At 41.1% G+C, this 19,899-nt stretch overlaps 1 protein-coding gene across 3 annotated transcripts in view; it reads left to right on the forward strand.

Annotated features, from left to right (window-relative positions):
• Window positions 1-16,180, forward strand: part of LOC111155285 (pentatricopeptide repeat domain 2) — a 43,438-nt gene extending 27,258 nt beyond the window's left edge. The window contains exons 9-10 of one of the 3 annotated variants that reach the window (XM_022515418.1): window positions 1,398-1,511; window positions 6,005-6,822. In XM_022515418.1, the coding sequence (XP_022371126.1) occupies window positions 1,398-1,511; window positions 6,005-6,229 (339 nt within the window). In that variant the 3' untranslated portion in view covers window positions 6,230-6,822. Of the gene's footprint in view, window positions 1-1,397; window positions 1,512-6,004; window positions 6,846-16,019 lie in introns of those variants that run through there. The other 2 variants (XM_022515419.1, XM_022515420.1) reach the window with 2 other exon arrangements.
• The last annotated feature ends 3,719 nt before the right edge of the window (window positions 16,181-19,899 follow it).

A 19,899-nucleotide genomic window follows, 5' to 3' on the forward strand; every position in this document is an offset into this window, starting at 1 on the left:
TGCTATAAAAAAAAGGAATAGCTCTTCCAAAACACTACTTTTCCAAAGGATCAAGAGCCTTTAAAATGGTTACATCCTTTGACTTTGTAATTTCACTTCTGGGAAAATCAAGTCTTAGAAGTTAACAAGATTTTTTTTTAATATATGCACATTTATCAATATATTGAAGAATGGTATTGCTTAATGAATCATTGTATGTATATGATGGATTGCTATGCATTCATTATTAAAAATGAGGTATTCTATAATTTGCTAATGAGAAAATAATAATTGTATAACAATTGACAAGAAGCAGCATCAGATCAGAGGAAAATTATAATTTCATGTCCAAATATATTAAACATGAAATTATAATTTCATGTCCAAATATATTAAACAGCAGATAACATTAGTTGGGGAATTCTGGCTTATTCTTGTTTTCTTTAACCCTTTCTGTATTTTTCAAATTGTACTAGAGAACGTTGGTAAAGAAAAGGGGAAATATGTTTTGTTTTTTTTTAAGATTTTATTCACTTATTTTAGAGAGAGAGAGAACATTAGAGAAAGCACGAGGTGGGTGAGGGTCAGAGGGAGAAACAGACCCCCTCTTGAGCAGGGAGCCTGATGTGGGACTCTATCCTGAGACTCCAGGATCATGACCTGAGCTGAAGGCAGACACTTAACCATCTGGGCCACCCAGGCGCCTGGGAAATTTTTCTTTTCTTAATTGTGTCTATCTGATGGAAGGTAGTTAGTGGTATCATTTTAAAAGCCAAGTACAGTACCCAGTTTTGAAAGTTTCTTAATGGCTGCAGTGTAAATAGGAGTACCTCATTAAGCCTTGAACCAGCTTCCACTTTATACCTCCAGCAACTGATTTGCCTACAACTTCCTAATGTAAATAAATAAACAAAGGTAAAGGTTTCTTTTGCCCCAGAGTCAGTCTTAAAATATTGTGTGATTGTCTTCTCCTCTGAATCTAGAAGGACTAGGGAGGAAGAAACTGTTAATAATGTTTGAGTACCTCCTGTGTGCTGGCATTTTATTTGACGTTCACAGTAACTCAAATGTGAGATATAAACCTATTTTCCTCATTTTACAAATACAGAAGTTGTAAGAGATTAAATATATGACTATTCATGCCAGGATTCAAGCCCAAATGTACCAGACTCCACAATCCCTATTTTCTGCATTTCTACCTTTAAGCAAGCTTTGAAGTTGAGATGTTTTGATTAACTATTGGAAAATAAGTTTTGGCTGGTAGACATATATTTGAGGTATTTTTCAACTTACGCAAGAGAATGAATTAGGAAATAGCATGAAAGCAGGTAGATGCCTATAAATGTAGGCTGGTGTAGCAGAGTACTTACCTCATTGTTGAGCCCTGGCTCAGTCTTGGTTTTGTTTTTTGTATTCAGATTTTGATTCATATCCAGGCAAATATGTTGAAAACCCTCATAGAGATACTAAAGGATGCAACAGAAGGAAGTTTATCAAAATTTGTGAGAAGACAAGAGTTCTCAGAAGAAGTGGTGAGTATGTGATTGCTACAGAAATCATTTAAAGGTGAAAGGGCTCTCATTAAAATGTGCACTTACTGTCTTCATTCTCCAGGCTGCCACCTTAAAGAGTGTCAAATATGGCAACACCTCTCTTCCTGTTATAAGACTTCTGAGTTTGGGTGCAACAATCTTTTTCTTGCAACAGAAAATACCCTCTGAAATTCTAGGAAAACTTTGTCCTTTTACTTTTTTCTCACCATCCTGCTCCCCACTCCCCCCCCCACACACTGTTTTCTTGGATCCTGCTCCCCTTTTTGCTTTCCTTTCTCCTCAAGCCTCTGGTGCCTTCTCCCCACTCCCCTACCCCTGCTTCCTGTTTCATGGAGGAAATGGAAGCAATCCACAGAGAATGCTGCTGCAGAGACAACCTCTTCCCATCCTGCTGAGCCCATGGTGACCATCCACACCTCTCTAGAGCAGGCCTCCCCATTGAGCCCTGGAGCCCATCCCTCTGAACCACTGCAGGGCATCAGTTCAAAAGATGTCTTACTCTCTTTTGAGCATCATTAATATCCCCTTCCCTGTGGATCTTTCTTATCAGCAAACAATCAGCTACAGTATTTCTCATCCTAAAAAAAAAGGTCTTGGGGGCCTGGGCTGCTCAGTCGGTTAAATGTCTGCCTTTGGCTCAGATCGTTGGGCTCCTCACTCCTCAGGGAGCCTGCTTCTCCCTTGGCCTCTGCCCCTCCCACTGTTTGTGCTCTCTCACTCGCTCTCTCTCAAATAAAAAAGTCATTAACAAAAAAGTCTTCCCTATTTAAACAAATGACAAGACATGCTGTGTGTTGAGATAGGAAGACTCAACCCCATCAAATCAGTTCTTCCCAAGTGATTATGTAACCTCCTAATAAAAGTGCCATTAGGTTTTTTTCTCTAGTTAAGGTTTACTAGAAAGAACAAACTAACAAGAATAGCTGGGAAAACCCTGTGAAAGAAGAGCAGGAAGAGGTACTAGACCTGCCAGATATAAAACCATATTAAAGTTTGTATAATTAGAACTGTGGTTTTAGGTACTAAATAGGCAAGCTAATGGAACTGTATAAATGTTTCTGCAAAACTGTAAAATAAAATTAAATAAAAATGGTAAGCAATTTCTAAAAATTGAAAGCAAAGGGAAGTGAATGAACCCATGTCTCACACTGATGGCTTAAGCACACAAAGAGGACGGGATGCCTGGGTGACTCAGTGGGTTAAGCGTCTGCCTTCAGCTCAGGTCATGATCCCAGAGTCCTGGGATCAAGCCCCACATTGGGGCTCCTGAGCAAGGAGTCCACTTCTCCCTCTTCCTCTGCCTGCTGCTCCCCCTGCTTGTGCGTTCGTTCACTCTCCTCTCTGATAAATCTTTTTTAAAAAGGGGGGACACAAAGAAGAGTTACTGTAAGTCATTTGAAATTTAGTAATTTGTACATCTATAGCTAAAGGGAAAAAACTGTAAAGAAATCATAAATTACTGGCAGCAATCAGTTTGTTAGTAATGATATTGGTGTTGTCATTTTGACTTATGAAGGGGCCTGTTGCTAGCTTCTTCCTCCCTCCCTTGGCTTTTGATAGTACAGGTCCCGGCTCGAGTCTGAGATAGCAGGGTTGGTGGTAGAGCGCAGCTGGCTCCTTTCTCCCCCTCTGCCACACTGTTGCCCTCCCAGCCTCTTTCCGTTTCCACACTTCCACCCAAACACTTCTTCCTGCTGGCAAAGGTTGCTTGTCAGGAAACTGACAGGGTTCAGTTAATTTAAAGCTCCTTTCTATTATAAATCTTAGCTTTCTGTAGGTGGTGGTCCACCCAAGCCCTTTTGGAGTATGTTTTAAAAAGATAGGGGAACTGGAAATATAAACAGGTTTTAGGGGCACCTGGGTGGCTCAGTGGGTGAAAGCCTCTGCCTTCAGCTCAGGTCATGATCCCAGGGTCCTGGGATCGAGCCCCACATCGGGCTCTGCTCAGTGGGGAGCCTGCTTCCCCCTCTCTCTCTGCCTGCCTCTCTGCCTACTTGTGATCTCTCAGTCAAATAAATAAATAAAATCTTTAAAAAAATAAAAAAATAAACAGGTTTTAAAGTGCACAATTGTGTACATCCATTACTGACACAACCTCAGTTTTTCTCAATAGCACTGATGTGAGTCACTCTACTTAGACCTGGTCCAGCCATATGTTGTCCCAATTACATGACTTAAGCATCCAAACTCCATATTGAAAAATATGGGTTTTTATCTGGTATTTTTTCCCCCAAAGTCTATAAGACTGATCTACTTCAAAAGCTCTGCCTGTCATTGCGTGTGTTTGCTGGCTGTTGTGGGGCCGTGCAGGGAACTGCTATCGAGAAATAAGGGACTGCTCTGACTCCAGCAGCCTTTGAGCCAGCTCAGAGTATGCCTGCCAGACAGTAGGTGCAGAGGGTCCCCTGTAACACTTGTGTCGTACAGATGCGCTATGGGGTGTTGATACCAGCAGTTGTTAGAGATGTCTCGTGTGTGGAGATCAGGTGCTGGTATACCACCAGAGGAATTTGGAAAGTTATTGATATTCTTAATTACTATGACTAAAACCACTCCAAACATCAACTGTTGCTTCATTGATTTCTTTTTTGAAACTAAATTAACAATGGAGTACAAGCTCTTTTCTGCTTAAACCATAGAATGGTTCTAATGACACCATTTGATATTTGTGAGAGAAAACTGATGTGGTCTATGCATTTAGAGCAAAGTTATCTCCAGCTTGGTATATTTGCTTGGCTGCTTTGGGAAACCATATGCTTCACCTCAAGTCATTTTACCTACGATATGAGGTAGGGAGTAAAGAAGCTATTCTTTTTAAGAACATAATAAAGTGCTATAGAACTTCTTACCTAAAGGTTCAATGGGGAGCCCTTGTTTGAAAGAAAGGTATGCCAGCAGCAAATAAGGTTATGATATATTTAGAAGATGACCAGAGGATTTCTTAGGGACCTGGAATACAAGTAAATTTCATCAGAAAATGTTTACTTGGGGGCGCCTGGGTGACTTACTCGTTAAGCGTCTGCCTTTGGCTCAGGTCATGATCCCAGGGTCCTGAGATTGAGCCTCACATTGGGCTCCCTGCTCACTGGGAAGCCTGCTTCTCCCTCTCCCACTCCTCCTGCTTATGTTTCCCTTCTTGCTGTCTCGCTCTCTCTGTCAAATAAATAAATCTTAAAAAAAAAAAAAAAAAAAAAAGAAGGAAAGAAACAAAGAAATGTTAGGTTTTATCATTTCTTTTTAAAGGGAAGTTTTTTGGTTTTTTTGTTTTTTAGATTTATTTATTTTTTAGAGGGAGAGAATGTGTGTGCATGTGCACAAGTTGGGGGAGGGACAAAAGCAGAGAGGGAGAGAGAGAGAGAGAGAGAGCTGACTCACCCTGAGTAGGGAGCCTGATGCAGGGCTCCATCTCACTTCCCAGAGATGATGACCTGAGCCAAAATCAAGAGTAGGATGCTTAACCAACTGAGCCACCCAGGTACCATGGGTTGTATCATTAATAAGGATTGAACTAAGTAAATGTTGATTTTGTTTACAAAGTAGCTCTGCATTATAATTTAGACCTCACCTATTTTTATAGAATTAAATAGCATTTATACACTTGTGACTCTGATATTTATACTTTTGGTCTAAATATTTATACTTTTTATACTTTTGGTCTCCTCCTTGCATTATATTGGTATATATCTAACAGTCCCTTGACTTACCTATTTAGACCTTTCACAGGCATCTCACCCATGTCCAAAACAGAACTCTTGATTTGTTCCCCCTCCAAATCTGGTCCTCCCATCTTCCCTGTCTTCATTAATGACCTCACCCATCACCAAGTTGTTAAAGCCAAATTGGGAAGATATCTTTGATTGTTCCCTTTTCCTGACATCTTCAACAATAAATCCTTTCAGTTGAACCTCCCAAATATACTTGTTATATATCTATTTCTCCGTCTTATGTATACATTTTCCAGTCTAGACTGTCATCCTCTCTCATCTGGATATGATACTGGCCTCCCAATTAGCCTTCACCCTCCATGTCACTACACAGCCGTTTAAACCTAAGTCAGATCATGTCCCAATTTGGACCTTCTGGTGGCTTCTAGAATGAATTCCAGAAAAGTTATACCATGTGCTATAAACCTTCACATAATTTGGCCCCACCTCCCTCTCTGATTGTTAAATTGGGCAAACTTTGTTTCCACTGCTATTTGACTCTTTATCCTGTTATGTTTCATTGTATATTATGTACCATTTGAACACCCTTTTTATGAGATATTAGGAATGATTTTCAGGTACTAATTCTGAATTTTGTGTATAGCTTGTGGAATCCGTTCATACTTCTGTGTGCCCTGGTACCCTGGTTTTCATCATATAGGTATACACCGTACATTTTTATGCATTTGTATCTCTGCTTCTTGGAGGATAAGAAGAACAAAGAAGAAACCTTGCAGACATATAATGATCTGCTTTTCTTTTTCCCAGCTGGCCAAAGCGAGGGAAAAAGTGAAGGATGTGCCTGCCCTTCTAGCCAGATTTGATGAGATCTATGGGAAACTGCACATAAATGGCCAGGTCACCACTTACACATTGGATACTCTGCTCTGCCACACCCCTGGGGACAGGAAATCCCACATGATGCTGTTAAACAAGAGGACAGTCGGCCATCGGACCTTCCAGCCGCTCAATCAGTCCCTGTGGGCAGAGTAACCCTTGGTTCAAACCTCCCATGGGTCTGAGCTGGAAGGGGCCTGCTTTTAGTGAGTCAATGGCTTCCTAAGAAATCAGGCATTGTACTCCAGTGGATGGCATATTAACAAACACTTGGTCTTCTTAAATTTCCGAGTGTGTTGAGGACTGGCATACTGACTAAAGAAGTTAATGTTGTGTTGCTGTGAAGATCTGAATACTATCAAGCGGAAAGCTCTGTTCCTTCAGGAAGGACACTTCCCCTGTGTAAACCTCTGAGGATCTGTGAAGGAACATGGCTGTGGTCTGCAATCCAGCTCTGGTACCAGAGTAGAACCCAGTAAGCCTCAGTGGGAAGGAATTCACCCTAGGTGGTCAGCTTCAGTGAATTTTCAGGGGAGTAATTACTTGCAGATTATACCCTTGATGAGTTCAGGAGGTCTAAAACCTATCATGCTATGCTGGGCAATAACCCAGGATTTTCTCATGGCTTCTGTCATCCTTTATCTGTGAACTAAAATAAGATACTTTTATGGACTTGAAATTTTCACTTAAGGTTCAGTAATGTCAAATTTTCTCAAAAACGAGAGAAATAAAATGTTCTTGAGAAAACATCTTGAGGTTGTTTTGTTTTCTCTGCAGCACAAACTAACCGAGAACTGATAGGTAAACTAAAATTTAGATGGTTACCACTGTGGTTATGGACAGGTCATGTGCTTTTCAAAATAAGTGCCAATAAAAACCCCATAATGCTGTCTGTATTGTTTTGTTTTTTATGTGGATCATAAATGTTTGGTTCTACAATTGTCATGTTAATGATCTTCTCTTTTCTCTTGGGATACTTTATTTTGTTTGTAAAAAGAAACTGTGTTGTGACAGCAGGTTAAAGCTTCCTCATCTTGGTCTGTCAAATGATGGTTTGAAACACAGCACTGGTGAATTGTGCCTTTTGTTTCTAAAGGCCCACCTGATGTCCAACCCTCCCATCTGTCATCCTAGTGTTCTGTACACTCTTTCTTCAGTGCTGTTTCAAAAACTAAGGTTTTCTTTTAACTTGATTGTTTTTTGGAGTCAAGAATTGTTCACAGAATCAGCAATTTTAGAGTAGGAGGAATGGTCTGAATCTCCTCATTGAATTCCATCATCTTTCAGGTGAAGGAAATGACTGGTGCAAATTGGTAGAACTAGTTAGAGGTGAAGCTGAGATGAAAATCCAGCTTCCTAGTCCAGTACCCTTCCCAAGAGAGCATGTTCTGTCTCTTCAGAAAGAAAATACTAGGAAAGGGCTCCCACTTATTGGGTGGCTTAGTGTGTGGCCACCGGCTCACTTCATTCACTCTCCTCATTTGTTGAATGGGGTAATCAGACCCACCTCATAGACCTGCTGGAGAAGGGAATGAGATAATAAATGTAAAGCAAGCAGAACCATGGGTGGCACAGAGTAAGTGCTACTAAATGCTAACTATTGTTATTATTGTCGGTAGCATTCAGAATGTGAGTACCTAGTTGAAGAATCATATAATAAATGCGTTCTTCCTTCTGCTTATGCTCTGTGAAGACTTAGCCCCTTCTAAGGAACATTCTGTGTCTTTAGAGAATCTTAATTGTATTTTTTTTGTGTGTCCGGTGTTTGCAGAAAAAGGCATTTGGATTTCTCTACCTTCAAAGTCTTAGGGAATAATAGGGTGTGCTTCCTGTCCTCCAACTTATCTTTTATCTTCTCTGATGTTCGCAAAGAGCAGTCGAATGGCTGTTATGCCCTGTATGACTGTGGCCCTGGTTGTTAGCTAACAACCATTCATTAGTTTAAAAAAAAAAAAAAATGTGAACAATAAATAGCAGTCATGAGCTTCCAAAGCCCTGCTTCTCTGAACAGCCAGCGACTATGGTGGCTCTGCTGCTGGTAAAAGCTGGGCTCTTAGACCTCTTCCCACAAGTTACGCTGAAGGGCAAGAGTACAGAAGGAGCTAATGAGCCTCATGTTTACTCCAAAAATTAATAGATGATTCTGAAGGCTAAAGAACCATCAAAGAAAAAGTTTGCTTAGTCTATAGTGAGCATTTCATTCTTCAAAATTTCATAATTTCTTTGAAAAATGGTGTTTTTTTGCAATCGATAATTTGCCTAAAGCATGTACTTATTCTGTTAATGAGAATATTTGGACAGAACATCTTATTCCCCAACTCTATTACATGCCTTTGTAGATTGTTTCATTTATTATAAAAATGTCTGCTGCTTCAGGTCCAAAAGTCACCCTGATTGAGTCCAGCCCAGTATGAGAAGGAGACAAAAAGATACCTCCTTTGTTAGGTGTTACCAGGAGAGTGTTCTAGTTCTCTCTTGTTATGTCTGAAACATGCCAGTTAAAACACCAATCGTTTTTTCATTATGGTTAGAATTGACTGGCTCGGCCAGGCAGTGCTTACTCAGTGTCTCAGGTGGTTCTTAGTCACTTGATGGCTGGGATTAGAGTCACCGCAGAGGCTTCCTCACTTAATATTTATGGCAGCTGATGCTGGGCCCTCAGCTGAGACTGGGGCCAGAACATTTACGTGTCGCTCCCTGACAGCACAGTGGCTCAGTACTAGGGAGTGTCTCAAGAGGACCAGGCAGAAGCTGTTGTCACCTTTTATGACCTGGTTTCAGAGGTTCCATGGCAGCACTTCCACTCAAATCACAGGCCTGTCCAGATTCAAAGGGAGGGAGCATTCATTCCGGCTTCCATTGGTGGAAATGTCAAGGAAATACTGACATGCTTTAAACTATCAGAGACTTTTTTCCAGCAAGCTCTCTGAACTTCTTTCCCATTGCTACTTCTCTAATTAAAGCCACTATCCTCAGTCCTTTCAGCTGTCTTTACTACAACCGGTGAGATTTCCAAAACAAACTTGTCCTTTTCTGTTTAAAACCTCCTGAGGGCTCTTCACACCCCTCTGGATAAAACTGTCTCTTTAACGTAGTTTAGAAGGTTCTTCATAACCTGGCCCAGGTTTGCCTAGCCCACCCCATCCCTTGCTACTCCACACTTCTTCCCTCCTCAGGTCATAACTGAGGCATCTTGTCATCTGAAAAGGCTTTCTTGAACCACCTGCTTGCTTACCTTCGGGTTAGGTGAGCTACTTACATGCTCTTGTACTTCACGTATCCACACACTGACCATCCTCCTACCACTCTCTGTTCTTCACTAGATTTAGGTGTCGTGTCTGTCTTGTTCTCCACTGTCAGCCCCGTACCTAGCCCGGTAGGGATCATAGGAGAGGATGAGTACTCATTTAACTCACTAATTCATTTTGTTAGCTGTTGGTGTCATCATAAGCCCCCTGTGAAGAGTGTTTTCTTTCCGATGTCTTCCACTCAGTCCCAAACATTTAGACTTGATTCCAAGCTTTTGCTCAGCTTGTTATGTATCCTTTTCTCCTCCCACCTAAAATGCCCTCCCTTGGGGCGCCTGGGTGGCTGAGTGGGTTAAAACCTTTGCCTTCAGCTCGGGTCATGGTCCCGGGGTCCTGGGATCGATCCCCGCACGGGCTCTCTGCTCAGCGGGGAGCCTGCTTCCCCCTCTCTCTCTGCCTGCCTCTCTGCCTACTTGTGATCTCTGTCTGTCAAATAAGTAAATAAAATCTTTTAAAAAAATAAAATAAAATAAAATGCCCTCCCTCTTTATCCATCCTTTTCTGCCCATTTTTCAAGATCTAAATCATGTGTCACCTCTTGGCATTTCAAGCTGTAGAACTCCTATGGTTTCTCCACTCCTTCACCAAATCAGTATTAAGCAGCTACAAAGGACAGGGCACTATGAAAGGCTCTCAAGATGCCACAGGGAGAAGACCTCCCTTTCCTAAAGCAGAACACTTTTAGCCTGCCGTGTTGAACTTAAAGAACTTTGGCCTAGTCATTTGCTCTTTGCTTCTATAGATAGTACTCCTTACAGAGTGATCAAAATCCTCCTGAAGAATAGACTCAGTGGTGAAATAGACAGATCCTGGCCAATTTGGGCTGACATTTTTGTTGACAGTGATCCAAGGAATTAATACAAAATTGAACTAATTCCTAATGACTATTACTGAGAAAATGTAATGGAGAGGTAAGGATTTATCTGCTACAATTCAAGCAGGCAAAATTACAGCTTTCTCTATTTCTTTGCAAGCAAATAAAAACTTACTAGGCACTCTCTACTCCTGTTGAGAACCTCAGAGAGAAATTCTTGGGCAACTTGATCTTGCTTAAAGGATATTTTAAGCTTTGATTTTTTTTTTGTTTTGTTTTGTTTTGTTTTTTTAGGCAAATCTTTGGTCTTTCTGGATATGTTCCTTTTACCTCTTGTTTTCATAGCCATGATGACAGCTGAGTATAAGGCAGTGGTCCTCAAACTTTAGCAAGCATCAGAGTTATCTAGAGAGCTTGTTCAAACCCAGAGTGCTAGGCCCTATCTCTAGAGTTTCTGATTCCACTGATCTGGAGCAGGGTCCAAAAAATGTGACTTCCTAATAAATTCTCAGGTGCTGATGTTGCTATTCTGGGGACTACATTATAAACCACTATTTTGTGAGGAAGCTTATATTTGTTTTATGTGCACAGGATTTCAGATACTATCTCTGGATCCTCTGGTCTTTGCTGTCACAAAGAGGGAAGAGCAGGTAAGAATGGCCTTGTGCCTGGACTCCTGAGCAAGTACCCGATGAGGTGTGTATGTGTGCCTTTTGCCTCTACTCCTGAGGATCCTCACTCTGATGACCCACCTCTATCCCAAACCCTCTCCCCTGGAATCAATGATTCAGGAGTCCCAGGTCATTATGATTTAAGATTAGTAAAAAGTGTATCTCTTTAGTGTTTTCAAATCATATATATATACACACACAGAGACACATGTATACATATATACACATGTGCATACATATCCATGTAAACTAAGGCAACACAGCAGAATAGAACGGAGCTTGACAAAAATAACTCAAGATTCAAATTTACTTAATAATATTTCTGTTTACAAATTTGACATACATTATGTGTAAAAAAATGGGGGTGAACCAAATCATTGTGAATTAATCCCCTGGTGGAAATATTTCAGAAAAGTAAAAAAGATTTTTTAAAATTATTTTTATTAACATATAACGTATTATGTGCCCCAGGGGGTACGGGCTTACACACTTCACAGCACTCACCATAATCACATACCCTCCCCAATGTCCATAACCCAACCACCCTCTCCCTACCGCCCAACCTCCAACAACCCTCAGTTTGTTTTGTGGGATTAAGAGTCTCTTATGGTTTGTCTCCCTCCTGATCCCATCTTGTTTTGATAAAAAAGATTTTTTTAAGGGATATGGTTTATACTACTTACGGATATTGGGGAGGGTATGTGCTATGGTGAGTGCTGTGAAATGTGTAAGCCTGATGATTCACAGAACTGTATCCCTGGGGCAAATGATAATTATATGTTAATAAAAATTTTAAAAAGAGAATGTATACTTTCAACTTGACAAGATTAAAAAAATGAATTAAGGAATTACATTGGTTTAAATGGCATTACCTCAAAAGTACCTTGAGCAAAAATTGGAGTAATCCTGATTAAAATATTTTTGTTAACATGCATGGAGTCAAAACGGGATTAAAAAAATGCCCTCTGTTACCATGAGCTTGCATTCTGCAAGAGGAACAGACATTAAATGAGCATCTGTGGAAATGGCCACATTGTTAATGATTGGGGTAAATCTGGCGTAATACTTCTATCATCCCATAGATAGTAAGTGGCATGTGCCTGTTCGCATGTGCACACACACATGTGCTTTTCTGATCTTCGATAGCACCCAATAGTCTGTCATTCATTTTGACATGTAAAGTACATTGCCTTGTGTTGTTAAAGAACTTTTTCCAAGTATATCTAGTGTCTTCTGAAGGACAAACTATCCTACCTCTGTTTTACATGACCCCAAAGTTCCTATGTAGTATAATACTATACCACAATACTAAAATGTGGCCTTAATATTTTTTGAAAGGGTGAATTAATTAATGGCAAGTTTTAGTTAATATGTATAGCCTGGTATGCTCTGCTTTCAATATTTCACAACTTTCTCATAAACCGGCTGCTCTTTCTATCTTAGTTTTACATGAGCCAGAGCCAAGCCCTTAAGAAGCAAGATGGCAGAGAAGGGCGTGTAGGTGATGAGTACATTAACACCCTGGCCAGAGCTCTCTTTCTTAGTTTTTCTCCATGGGGTTTTCCCCCAGTGTTTCTAGGCTCTTGGTTAATCTGAGACAGAATTGATTTGGAAAGGAGGGAGAGTAGGGGGAGAACATACGATTTTACATGAAACTTCCCAGCTACTGGTGGAACAAGACCAGAACACTGCAAAACAGCACACCTACCCACTTGCCTGCCCTACTGAGTTGATCTTCCAAGGACTGCGGCCTCCAAGAGCATCAGGGGCAACTTGACCACAGTGATTAAAGGCAACATCTGGGAAAAAAGGCCCGGAGGGAAGAAAACCCCACATCTGGCTGGTAATCACTGTCCTGCAGCTGAAATACTCCAAAGCTGGGTGCTTAGGATAGACAAAGGCCTCATTTAATTAGGCCCTGAGAGGAAAAGGCACCTGGAGCCCCCATTCATTGCTCAATTAGTATCCCTCATCTTTCCTGATTCCTTTTCCTTGCCCTTACTCAGGCCAAGCTCCTCACCCAAAAGAGCCCAGCATCCCCATGTCACTTAATTCCCCAGATCTCCCTCATTTCCAGGCAGCAGGATCATCTTGTTGAAGTACATCACAAAAGAAGGCGTAACCCTCGCAAAGTGACTGTCTTACAACTCGAATCGATTTTGAATTCACGAATCCAAGTCACACATCTGGCAACCCAGCAGAACCTCCTGGTATGTCCCACGGCACTCTACGGGGACACATTGTATCACCATTAAGTTCAAGAGGATTAAGGAGGCCTTCACTTTCATGGCTGGAAATTACTGAATTAATACCAGTTTAAAGAGTATGTTCTGTCGCTGGTGGCAGGATGGCCACATGCACGTCCGAAGATAATTCAACATGAATGCTGCTCACTGAGAAGCCAGGACAGATGAAGCAACTCCACATGAGGCTTTTGGGCCACAGGGTTTATCTCCCTGTGTAAAACTGTGGAGAGCAGAGGAAATGTCATCTCCAATTTAGATGAGCACAGCGTTTCTTTGACACACTGATGCTGAAGTAACAAGGAATTTAACAACAACAGGGCTCGGTATGGTAGGGTTTAAAAGATAAAGGCAAAAACCCTGCTAACACTTGATGAGACTTAACTATTGTCAGGCTCTATACAAAGCACTTTGTATACAGTATCTCATTTAACCCTCAGGAAAACCCCATTTCACAGATGAGGAAACAAACTCTGAGAGGTTAAGTTCTTGGCCATAGATGTAATAGCAAGGAGTAGGCACCCACAGATGGTCTGATGCCAAAGCTCACATTGTTAACTCTGTCTGTGTATTGTTGTGCCCAGATGGTGGCTCTGTGTGTGTGTGTGTGTGCGTGTACATGCTCATAGGTGCACTTTTCAGGAAAGTTTGTGCTGTTGATTCAGCAGAACCTTGAAGGGGCCGCGCAGTAAAAACAGTTAAGGTATATATGCATGCACACAGACATACATATAATATGCATATGTTACAAGTACAAAGAAACACATATACATACTTAATGTTTGTGTATGGTGTATGTTTGGATTTTTTCAGTAATCCCCCCCCGCCCCGCCCCGCCTGCCTTCATGCCTTGCTCTTATCACTGGTATGCAGCTGAAGAACTTAAGTAGACAGCAGAGGGCGCCCAGAGTCACTATTTTTAAAAAAAGTGTTAGTTTTTGAAAGCATCTTCCATTTCTGGAATTCAGAGAGAACAGAGGTCCACGGTGCAGTCAAGGTGGGAAAGGTAGATAGACTTAAGGGAAGATATAGAATGCTGCCTTCACTCAAACTGGAGAATTACCGTGTTGAAAGGGTGTTTTTAGAAGAGAGAAAACAGGATGACCCTCTGTAGATAGCATTCTGATGCATGTGTGTGTGGGGGTGGGGAGCATATGCTAGATGTTTCATGGAAAAAATATCCTCAGCTCCTTATGAAAGAAAAAGAATGAGCCTTTGTCTCACCTGCGAAAGTTTCCTCCTAAATTAAGAATAAAGAACCCAGAATGAATTGTTCGCTATTAATTACTAAAATCATACTGATCTGTGAGAGAAGTGAAAAGGAATTAGGCTCTAAATTGTTTAAATTATTTGTTCTGTCTTTCTACCCTACTCAAATCCATCAAATCACAGCAACCGATCTCCTCCAGCCATCATCATGGAGTTACTAAGTCTTGGAGCTTTCTCCTTGAAAATAAGGGAAACTTCAGTATCCTGGTGTATTTATCACTGCCCATTTCTAGGAATAGGTCAAAGATCACCTTTTCATTATCACAAACCTTTAATATGCATTGGGAATTCACAGAATACTAATTATTACGGTGGGATAGGGAATTCTGGTGAAGGATGTCCCTGACAGACACCCAAGCCTGGGAGGAGGGGAGTGCAGATGTTCTTGCTCAAGATGACTTGTTCATGAGTATACAATAGATAACTCTCAGGTTACCACCAAAAGTACCTAGAGGAGGGTCGCCTGGCTGGCTCAGTCGTTAAGAGTCTGTCTTCAGCTCAGATCATGATCCCAGAGTCCTGGGATCAAGCCCCGCATCGGGCTCCCTGCTCCACGGGGAACCTGCTTCTCCCTCTCCTACTTCCTCTGCTGTGTTCCCTCTCTCGCTGTGTGTGTCTCTCTCTGACAAATAAATAAATAAAATCTTTAAAAAAAAAGTATCTAGAGGAGCTTCTGTGCAACTGAACATCCTATAACAACTGATGAGGATAAAACAAAGAAAGTTTGAATGATTCTGAATGTGGCCCATGGAGTTGGCATGGCTTGGGCACAACAGCTCAGGGACATAGGTACTGAAAAATAAAAGGCATGGGTAAGAATCCTATAGTCTGTGCTATCCCACACATACTGTCTTTGATTTTTCTCACTTATGAAATGAAACACTCCTGAAGCACCTGCTGGATGGGCATTTTGTCCTCTAGGAGTCTGGAGTGGACGTGGCCAGGAATAAGTATTTACACTCTGTGTTAGCAGGCTTTGATCCCATCAGGTGTTGCAGGCAGAGGGAAGACCATATGAAGGTAGTGTCCCACTACATTGCCCAGGGTGGAGGTGATCTCACCGTGACATAAGGCCTGCACTGCTGATAAAGAATCGGTAGTATGGGGGCACCTGGGTGGCTCAGTGGGTTAAAGCCTCTGCTTTCGGCTCACGTCATGGTCTCAGGGTCCTGGGATCGAGCCCGCATCAGGCTCTCTGCTCAGTGAGGATCCTGCTTCCTCCTCTCTCTCTGCCTGCCTCTCTGCCTACTTGTGATCTCTATCAAATAAATAAATAAAATCTTTTTAAAAAAAAGAATTGGTAGTATGAAGCTCACTCAGGCAAGATCTGTTTTTGACAAGGTTGAGAGCTAAGCAGTTAACCAGTGAACCAACTGGTATGAGTGGCAGCTCTGGACTTCTATATCCCTGACCTTCCATAACCTTTATTATCCCCTTTGAGTCAAAATCCTAACCTCAGTGGACCATGGATCTGGACCAAAAGTATAAATCTTTTATTCATGTGGATCATTTGGGTTTATTTTTAAAATCCTTTTTTCTCCTCCAAACCATCTCAGTTTTACATTTCACTTTCCATTTGTGGGCATGGCTTATAAGTTATTGATTATTTCATACTTTTAAGTTATTATTTCATACTTTCAGGTGTAAAACATCTGGAAAGATAGGAGGAAACAAAGATAACCAGCACACCATTGCTACTTTAACTAGCATATCTCCTGACTCCGTATTGAAGATTCTGAGATAAACAGGTAAGAGGAGTCCCCATGTCTCTGAGTTAAAGTTTTGATAGGTAAACCCAGCTAGAGCAGGTTGGGTGTGATTTTGCCTTTCTCACATTTCAATGGACTAATGCCTTATGATTTTTTTTTTTCCTCCTGAATTCTACTTCCTCTTTCTTCTTTCTCTGTTCTTCTATTTTGTGTCTTCCCCATCATTTAATTCATGCTTCTCCTTTGAAAAAAATATTTTAGATCCCTTTTTTTGGGCTCTTTGGTGACAGAGTCTAGCTTCCTGTGTCCTCACTCTTTCACTCACTGACTCAGAGTGGAGGCTGCTTTACTGGAACTTAGGAGAAACCTCAGGTTCATTTTCAGTCCTGCTTTCTCCCTAACATAAAGTTCTAATTTCAAGGGAGAAGTTCTGAATGGGCCATATTGAGAAAAGCAAGCAACAAGCCTAAAAACTCATGCTCTTCACCAACTCCTCCTGGGCTATATTCTGTAGAAAGGCAACAAAACCATCCGAAGCTGCCCATTTGCTCCCCAAATACAACTCCCATGCCTGGAGTCTTATGCAGCCTTCAACGTGAGTTAAGTCCCTCAAAGTAGGGCATCGGCAAGATTCACCAGCTAAAATTTTCTTTAACCCAAGGTACATTACAACTTTCTCAGTTTGTTCAACAGAGAATATTTGGCAAGTGTCCATTTTCCTGGAAAACAGGATGGATTAGAAGTAACACAATGTGTGTGCCAGTTCAACATTTCCAAACCTGATATTCAGATACCTACTAACAACTCTGAAATTCAGATCCAAGTGTAAAGTCCAACTCTGGGACTACATCCTCCATCCTCTGTTACAGCTTGGAAGATGCTTATTAGCACAAAATTAATATTATTCCATCACTTTCATCTTTATTGTTTAAGCTGAGGTACTCAAATTGCATTCATCCATGGCAACTAGGAGTTGGTCTGATTTGCTCATTCTTAGAAAGTGATAAATGAATAGAAGATGCTCAATCAGACCTGTGGGTAGAAAGTCAGACTGTCTGTGCATGAGATTAGGGGAAATCGTACACCTAATGAAGACAACAATGGGAAAAGAATGAACCACGATGCTCATTATGACTCAGTTGACAACACTTTTAGGTAAAGTCCATACTGTTTGGAAAGCACATTTTCATCCCTGGTATCAAAACCTCCAAAAGCACATAGAAAAGTAAAAAATGCTGGCCTATGATAAGTTTGTCGAGGGTTGTTTTGGAAAGCCCTGCAGTATTTAATGAAAATGAAAATGCATTTCATTTCTTCATCTTGTCTATCAGAATCCCTGTCCAAAACAATCAGTAAAAAGGAAGGAAGACCAGCTAACAAAGAGGGAGCCCGTAGCTGGATTTGTTCCCATCAGATCCAAAAAAACCAACCACATCAAGTTGCTAAAGAGATTTACCCACTGACAATGACAATAGCACAGCAGCATTTGTATCATATTCCCCACAGTTACTAGGCTGTTGTGGCTCAGATTTTGAGAAATTTAACCTGCATGTAAATGTGTGACAGGGCTTTCCTGACAACCTGTAGTTCAACAAAGAACAGGAAGTGAAACTGTCATTATCACCACAAGGTTTCTTTTACACAAGTTTTCATAACTTAGAGAGGCACCTTGCTGCTTACTCTCTGCCCTGTTTCCTTCATCTGTACTCCTCTACCTTACCTCAACATGAAGAAAAGGAAGTGCTTGTTTGAGGGGTGAAAGGTCTTGGGAATTGACTCTGACCCCTGGGGAAAAGGAAGGAATACCCCTAAGATTCAGTACCCTCGCATTTGCCCCAAAACACTGAGCTGGAGCCCCAGAAACCATTGTCTTAATGACAATACTTTGTATACCAAAGATGTCAAAGTCCTAGAAGGGCTCAAGAATACCATTTGATAACATTTGGTTTGGAGTTTCTTAGGTAACTTAAGCAGCACTTAAGACCATGGACCGTGAAGTCCAAACTTTATCCCAACCACAGATGCCTGACAGAGGGACTGACTGGAGACTAAAATCTAAGGCTGCTTCATCCTATAGGAAGCACCTTTTCGTAATTCACCCAAATCCACCATTGGACAAGTGAGGGGTGGATGTCAAGTCACCCTGACCCCTTATTGGTTACTCCCTCTCTCAAAACCTCTACAAGCTTCTCATCACACAGAATCAACTCCAGGTCCACATGGTAACACAGTCTGGTCCCTTTTACCTCTGCAACCTCAGCTCTCTTACTTCCCTTGCTTGCCTCTTTCATGCCATACAGGCCTTCTTACTGGCCCAGGAGACCCCAGCACATTCGTACCTCAGAGCCTTTGCACTGGCTGGTCCTCTGCCTTGCTCCCTCACTTCATTCAGATGTCTGTCAAGTCATCTTCTCAGACAGTCCTTCCCTGACTAACTTTCCACCTTCTTTCCTCTCTATTCCTTTTCCTTCTTTTTTTTTTTTTAAGCACTTACTATTTGAATTATATATTTATTTATTTATTATTTGACTTCTCTCCAAAACAGAGGTTGAAAAACTAGTCTGAAGGCCAAATCATACTTGCTACATATTTTTTTAAGTAAAGTTTTATTGGTATATAGCTACTCTCATTCATTTACATATTGTCTTTGACTATTTTCACACTACAGCTGTAGAGTTGTGTGGTTACAATGGAGACTGCATAGTCCACAAAGCCAAAAATATTTATTATCTTGCCAACCCTCACTTTAGAATGTAAACCCTATGAGGACAGGGGATTGATGTCTTTTGTTCACTCCTGTCTCTCCAACATTCATATTGCTTGGCACTCAGTAGGTACCTGATAAATTTTATTAAATGATTAGGCATATGGATGAATGAGTATCCAAATATATCTGGAAAATGATGTTCTTAATTCAGCAATTATTGAGCACCAACTTGTGCCAGGTATTGGACTCCATGCAGAGGATACTAGATGAGAGACCAGTAAATTAAATGGTGCTAGGAGGAATGGCACATTCTTCACAACAGTTATTACAGGAGCCATAAAGAAAGATAACTGGCCAAGGCATCTAAAGACAGTGATCCCATAAAACGAGTTCTCCAAGCTAAGAGAAGTGTGAAAGACATTGCATACAAAGGTTAGAAATGTAATGGTCCAGCAACAGGCATTTAAATGATAGTAGTAGTAGTCTGAGGGATCAATAGTTTGTGGGGTATATGACAGTTGTTTGAAGGGGGTTTGAACAATTTCTTTATGGGTGTGAATAATCATTCTCTTCCTCTTCCTGACTCTTATTCCCTTGGTTGCCATTTAAAATTTGGGGGAACATAATGATTCTCTTCAAAAAGGCTACCATTTTCCTGCAGATGTTTTTGGCCCAACCCAAAACATGTAAAATGTGTTTTTTGAAGAGATGTCTCAGATACGTTATATCAAGATAGCTCACCTTGCCACTATTGACATTTGGACCAATAACTGTGTTGTTGTGGAGGTGTCCTGTGCATGTAGGACATTTCATGTCATCCCTGACCTCTACACACTAGATATCAGTAGTACTCTCACAGTGTGATAATCAAAACTGTCCCCAGAGATCACTAAATGTCCCCTGAGGGGAGAGGGGGGCAATATCACCCTCTTGGTAACCACTGCATTAGATAGTGCCAGTCACACACACTGGACAACCTAAAGATAAAATGTGTTAATTTTTGTAAATTTGTGTAAATTATAAATACTGGATGCAGGGGGATTTTTAAAGCCCAAGGCACTCGAGCCTCTGGAATAAAAACTGCCTGTTCTTTTTTGTCTCCAGA

Source organism: Enhydra lutris, unplaced genomic scaffold (assembly GCF_002288905.1).
Source record: "Enhydra lutris kenyoni isolate GAN:26980312 unplaced genomic scaffold, ASM228890v2 scaffoldscaffold40, whole genome shotgun sequence".
NCBI lineage: Eukaryota > Metazoa > Chordata > Mammalia > Carnivora > Mustelidae > Enhydra > Enhydra lutris.